This window comes from Tauraco erythrolophus, chromosome 6 (assembly GCF_009769465.1).
Source record: "Tauraco erythrolophus isolate bTauEry1 chromosome 6, bTauEry1.pri, whole genome shotgun sequence".
Classification (NCBI taxonomy): Eukaryota; Metazoa; Chordata; class Aves; order Musophagiformes; family Musophagidae; genus Tauraco; species Tauraco erythrolophus.
This window is the reverse complement of record NC_141470.1, coordinates 33,490,456-33,496,455: the sequence shown is the minus strand read 5'-3', so window position 1 is coordinate 33,496,455 and position 6,000 is coordinate 33,490,456. Positions and strand designations below refer to the sequence as shown.

Sequence of the window (6,000 nt, the reverse complement as noted above, 5' to 3'; positions counted from 1 at the left end):
ACACATCTTATTTGTGTGGCTTTCTCCTTCAAGACAGGAGTCTGTTCTTGCTCCAGAGTTAGGAGTTTTTACATATTTGAACAAGAGGGTTTTACATGTCTATAGTGCCTTTCACTCAAAGATCTCAAAGGACTTTATACCTATTATATATGGCCCAACCCCTCCCCCTGTGAGGTAGGTATTATCCCTATTTACAGATGGGGAAATTCAGGCACAGAGGTTACATTATTTGCCCAAGATCACACAGTGAGTCAGTGATGAAGTAAAACAGAATCCAGATGTTCTGATTCCTGTTTGCACAATCCAACTACTAACCACACAAGCATCAATTCCAAAAGAGCCTTAAACAAGTATCAGTGTGCGTAAGAACAGTCTTGGGTTTCAAGGGCCACTCCTAAAAAGCATAAGAAAGGAGGAAAAATAGGAAAGTTAAAAAAAAAAAAGCGAGTGAGGGGACATACAACTTACTTCTGCAAGCCAACATGGCTTTAAAGAAAGAGTTTCTGCTAATTCTCTTCCCAAAGCTCAGCCAGTTTGAGTACGAGCCTGGGATATAGCGGGTGGGAAAAGGAGGCTGATGGAACCAAAGTTTGAAACACAAAAAAGGAAGCTAGAGTAAACAGCCATACTATAAGCCTTCACCTTTTTGAAAGCACAGGGTCATAGAAAAATAGGGCTGCAACAGACTTCAAGACATCATTGAAGTCCATCCACCATGCCTTGAAGCTAGGATCAACCACATCTACTCGTTCCCAACAGTCTTGTTTGTTCTCAGAGACCTCCATCAGTGGAGATGCCATGCCCTTCCTCTGCAATCTGTTCCACCTTGCACTATGACATGAGCAAAAGAGGACAAGTGACTCTAAGATAGCTACTTCTGCTCCTTCAGTGGGGGTATCATGATTCCCAGGCCTATCTAATGATCTGAATATATTTCAGAGAAGGTAGTCTCCAGATATTTACTTGTTTCTGTCCTGGATTCCTTGGGAAAACATCAAACACTGGTGCCTGCTGTAGTGTAATATTTGAGTTTTGAAAATACTGATTAATGCCAGGATAGATACGAATATACTTACTGCAAGTGCCAAATCCTACAAGGTCAGTAACAAAGACTTTGATATGATAATTTTAGCTCATTGCAGATTCAAACTGCAATAAGAGGACAGGGAAGACTACAGAAAAACCCCACAGCAAAAGTCAGCAGCTTTGAGTTGCCAAGTTACATCCAACTGCAGACAAAAATCAGGCAGTCGAACACCACATCTTCAGCAGAGGCAGCACCATATGATCTCTGTAGCATCCCTCCATTTCATTTGTCTTCAAAGTGCATTCTCAGTGCAAAAGTAGAATTGAATTTAGAGGGGCTCGCTGTCCCCAGTGGATTTCATATTAAGACCAGAATTCTTGCTTGAGTTCATATGCTGCAGCTTTGTGTGTATTAAGTTCACTTCTGCATAGTGGAATGGTGCTGTCCTGGCTCTGCCCCTCAGCATCTATGTCCAACAGTGTCCGCTCCTCTACAGGAACACCCACCTGGAAAGGAAGCAGTGCAGGCAGTCCAGGTCTCTCTTCTACAGTGCTGCTGCTACTAGCAAAACAAGAGTCCAGATTGCTTGGAGTATCAGTACTTGAACTGTTGGCAGAAGATTCACCCTTGGCATTGCTGGGTGACACAAACCACCAGGGATCAAGCCGCTGCCGACTGGCTGCAGGACGTGGCCGGGGCAGGAACTCCAATGTCTTGGGTCTTTCCAGTGTGGGATCCTGCTGTGCATTCCATCGTCTCGGGGTTGGAGGAAAAACAAGGTTGGGGTCTGGCAGGCGAGGGACCTCATTAGGATCTCTACTTGGACTAGGTGTTTTTAATACACCTATCCAAAACAGAGAATGTAAGAGAAGAGGGAAACATGTTAGATGTCACTGCTAAATGGCTCCATCAGATCTTAGTTTATTTTATGTACACTGTGAAAACATTTTCAAAGCAGAAAGCCTCCATTCAGAATCTACAAACTCCATATCTTCAAGATTTCGCCAATCTGAAGTGAATAACTGGCTTCTTTATGCCTACACTGTTCTCCTACACATTGCAAGACACCCATTTCACTGATCTAGCACAAGCAGCAAGTTTTGTTCATTCTCTCCTTCACTTTCTTCATTTTCAGACTGGAAAGCACAGATTTGACCTCGTACCAGAGGTGAGGACTCTCCAAATCCTTCAGAGCGCATTACCCATTAACAGCTTGAATGGATCAGGGAGACACTTGCACAGCAGGCTATGTGACACCTATTTGCAGTGAGCAGGACCAACTTCCTGGAGCAGCCATTTAACACTATGTACTGTGGGCGCTTCCTGGTTTGTTTTCATTTGGGGGTAGGGGATAGTGTTTGGTTTCGCTGTTCTTTGTGGTTTTTTTTTTTTTTACATACACAACATAACTTTTAAATTTTCATGAATACCATTTTAATGAGTATTCTCAGCTTCATTAACCCACATTTTACTGCAGACTGCCATTCAACAGACAACCTCACATTTCATTTTACCATTGGGAAAAGTCTAATTAATTAATCAGATTTTAATTTATTATTCTAGTCCTTTTTTCCCCCCCCAAATTATTAGGGCAAGAAAACAGGAAAGCATTTTTTAAGTTATCAAGTCACAGCCACTCCTAAAGACTGCAACAGCGAGAACATTACCTACGCAGGAAGATCCCTCTTGCTTGCAAAGGAATAAGAGAAACAGTGACACACTGCTTTAGAGATCCAGTTTTCACTGCCTTAAAGATCAGAATTTACTCTGAAATTTTAACAGCAATACAAACAAGTGTATGAAGGCAATGCAGATGGAATCCCAACAAACTGCTAAAAACGCGCAATATTTATACTTAGGTACCATCTTTGTCTAAGAAACCATACTATGCTCTGCCTCACAGCACAGGGGAGCAGAGAGAGCTCCTTAGCGCAGAGATGCTGGAACAGAGACCATTACTGCATTATTCTGTTCATTATCTGTGTAAAGATAGCATCCATAAGCTCTTCTTATGGGCCGGCCATCACAATAGATGCTGTATAAGCAGCATGTTTACTTCCTAACAAATACTTATACTGTTTGGGTCTTTATTCCAAAGAGGAAAAAGAAGATGGCTGAAAACCTACCTGCTCCCAGTGCTCCAGTTAAACAGCTACTGGAAGGGCATCCACTGGTTGGGCACCCATTGACAACTAGTCCACTCCCTTTGATGGCCCCATCAGAAGGTGTGCGCCTGTGCCCGCTTTGCTGGGTGTGGGAAGAGACCGTCACGTGTGTGGGAGTCAGGGACTGGTTGGGGTCTTGTTTGAACCTCTCAATCTGGACATTGACTAGTGGGTTGGTAATGGCTGGCAAGGGAGCCTTGACTGTCACTGGGCTGACAGGCATTTCATACACCACAATCTCATCACTGTCAGAGCGCAGCAAGGACCGAGTGGAATTACATTCGGAAATGGAAGACAGGGAAAGAAGGGTGAGGGATGTGGATGGCTCGCCTAGCAGCAACATGGGATCGTCTTTCTTGAAGATCTTTCGGGAAGGTGGACTAGTGCTCCTGCGTGGGCGTCCAGCTCGCTGGAAAATGCTGTCACGCTTCTTCTTCTCTTCCTTGGGTGCCTCTGGCTCCTCCTCAATCAGCAACTGACACTTCCCTGCTTCTAACAGATCAAAACCCAGGCCCGCAGCAGCCAGCACTGCTCCACAGCCAAGCAACGCAACCTCACATCGCTTGTGGTGGGAGCCACTACGTTTGAGGCTGTTGGTGGGTGTCAGCTGTGGGGTACTAGTAGCAGAGTTCACAGGGGTGGACTCCTCATTGGCATCACTAGAAGGGCCATCCCAGTCTTCATTCTTCTGAAATGGGATGCAGAGGTATGACTGATTGTGCACAGGTGAAGGGTGCACTTTGCCCTCCCCATTAAGACATTCGCTGTCTTCATCATCTGGAAAGCAAATGAAAACAGACTTTGCATGGATGTAACATTTTCACTGGCAACTTACACTGTCTTGCAAATAAACATGAAAATTAAGCTTCTCAGAACATGCATCTGTCCTTCTCATCACAAACATCATTCACCAACTGCCAAATACTCCCAGGCTATTGTTTCCAAAGCAGAAAGACTGAGACAAGTAAACGGAAACACTATCAAAGCGGAAGAAATTAATTACACATGAATCTGTTTGGGATCAATTGCAGAACAGCGTTTGAGAAGCAATCTAGACCTCAGTTACTTCTGGAGTAAATTTGTATGTTTGGGAACGAGGAGCAAAACGCAGGAACATTGTAAGGATCTCTCCTTGCAAGTGAAGGTGTAACCATGCTGCACATGTAAATATCATTAGCAGCAAACGAGTTGAGAGGTAACATGGAGCTAGAGGGCAATTAAGAGAAACTTGTTAGCTTGACAGATAAGAAGCACAAGCAGAAAGGTGAACACAAAGAAAATCCAGAAGGAGAAAGTAGTTATTTCACAAAGAATAAAAGAAAAGTAGATACCGCCAAAATAAAAATATTGCTGTAAGGTATGAGGTGAAGGTCAGGAAAGGAGAGGTTCATTCAAATGTGAACGGAAGTAGGGATGAGAGTATAAAGTCCAGGGAATTCCTTTACCCATCTCTGCTAAGCTGGTGAATCCTGGAAAAGCAGGTGCAGTTCTCTGTATCTTCCCAAGGTTCGGTGCACTGGATGACCACTGTTTGTATCCTTCTACCAGAGCTTTCAGACTGAAATAGTAGAAAGATGGGAGAAAATGTACCGTGCTCACAATCAGTTTTTATTGCCCCCTTCTATATTGTCTATTGCTTTACTTGGAGTATGCATGTACCCATCTTAATTACATAGATTTCAAGTCCTCCTATGGACATTTTGCAACATCTTTACAGCACCTTCAAATTTAAAAAAAAAGTCGAAGTCCCTCCTTCATTTGTTACACCATGGCAGTCAAAAGACCTCTGCTGATAACCAACAGCTATGAATGTAGAATAACAGAAAGCACCACAGCAGGCATCAGATGAAACATTTTCTTTTCCAACCCAGGCAAACCTACCATGGCAGGTAAATAATAAAGTGCTCAGCAGAAGGAGGGGAAAAACATCTCCAAAAACATTTCCATGTGAAATATAAATGAACAATGAGAATCAAAGATCACTCACTGGGACAATACTATGGTAAAAAGTCTGTAACAGCAAAGTCTGTAACATGCCTCTGTATGGTAAGTCCCAATATGTCTCCTCTAAAGAAAACACTGCACTGGAGTACAGTTAGTTAAAAGCATAAATTCTACATCATAGAACAATAGGTAACTGAAGTAATAAATCATGTCATTGTTTCTTTTAGTTATAGATTTAAAAAAAAAAAAGGACAACAAAAAAAACAAACACTCAAAAACCCCAAAAACAAACAAGTGGAAAATCCAAACAAAATCTCTACTTTGAAGTCACCTGCATTTAAAGGTATGTCACTTGACATCTGAGCATAATTATTCGTAGTCCCTATTCATAGGTATTCATTACCATCATCCTATTTGCTCCTTGCAGTACTTTCATGATGTCAGAAACAGCTTTAGTAATTGCTATAACTTTCTGACATATCAACACTCAGTGAAGTTTTATTGTTTAGTTATCAATATTGTCTGAACTAGGAGATTTGTGGTGCCCTTCTCCAAACTCCAACATGAAACATACTGTAGTGTTGATGTAGTGTAGCCTTCCTCAGGAGTCAGTATTGGGATCGGTGCTGTTTAACACCTTTGTCAGTGACATGGACAGTGGGATCGAGTGCACCCTCAACAAGTTTGCAGATGACACCAAGCTGTGTAGCGTGGTCGACACACTGGATGGAAGGGATGCCATTCAGAGGGACCTTGACAGACCGGAGAGGTGGGCCTGTGTGAACCTCAGGAAGTTCAGCAAGGCCAAGTGCAAGGTCCTGCAGATACCAGGGCAATTCCCAGCACAAGTACAGGCTGGGCGGA

The 6,000-nt window shown here is 43.0% G+C and overlaps 1 protein-coding gene across 1 annotated transcript in view; it reads right to left on the bottom strand.

The window, feature by feature from the left end:
• Positions 1–1,389: 1,389 nt before the first annotated feature.
• MAP3K9 (mitogen-activated protein kinase kinase kinase 9) overlaps positions 1,390–6,000 on the bottom strand; it is a 56,277-nt gene continuing 51,666 nt past the window's right edge. The window contains exons 9-11 of the mRNA XM_086612973.1: positions 4,638–4,750; positions 3,154–3,969; positions 1,390–1,871 (exon numbers count right to left, since the gene is read on the bottom strand). Coding sequence (XP_086469099.1) covers positions 1,390–1,871; positions 3,154–3,969; positions 4,638–4,750 — 1,411 coding nt within the window. The remainder of the gene's footprint in view (positions 1,872–3,153; positions 3,970–4,637; positions 4,751–6,000) is intronic.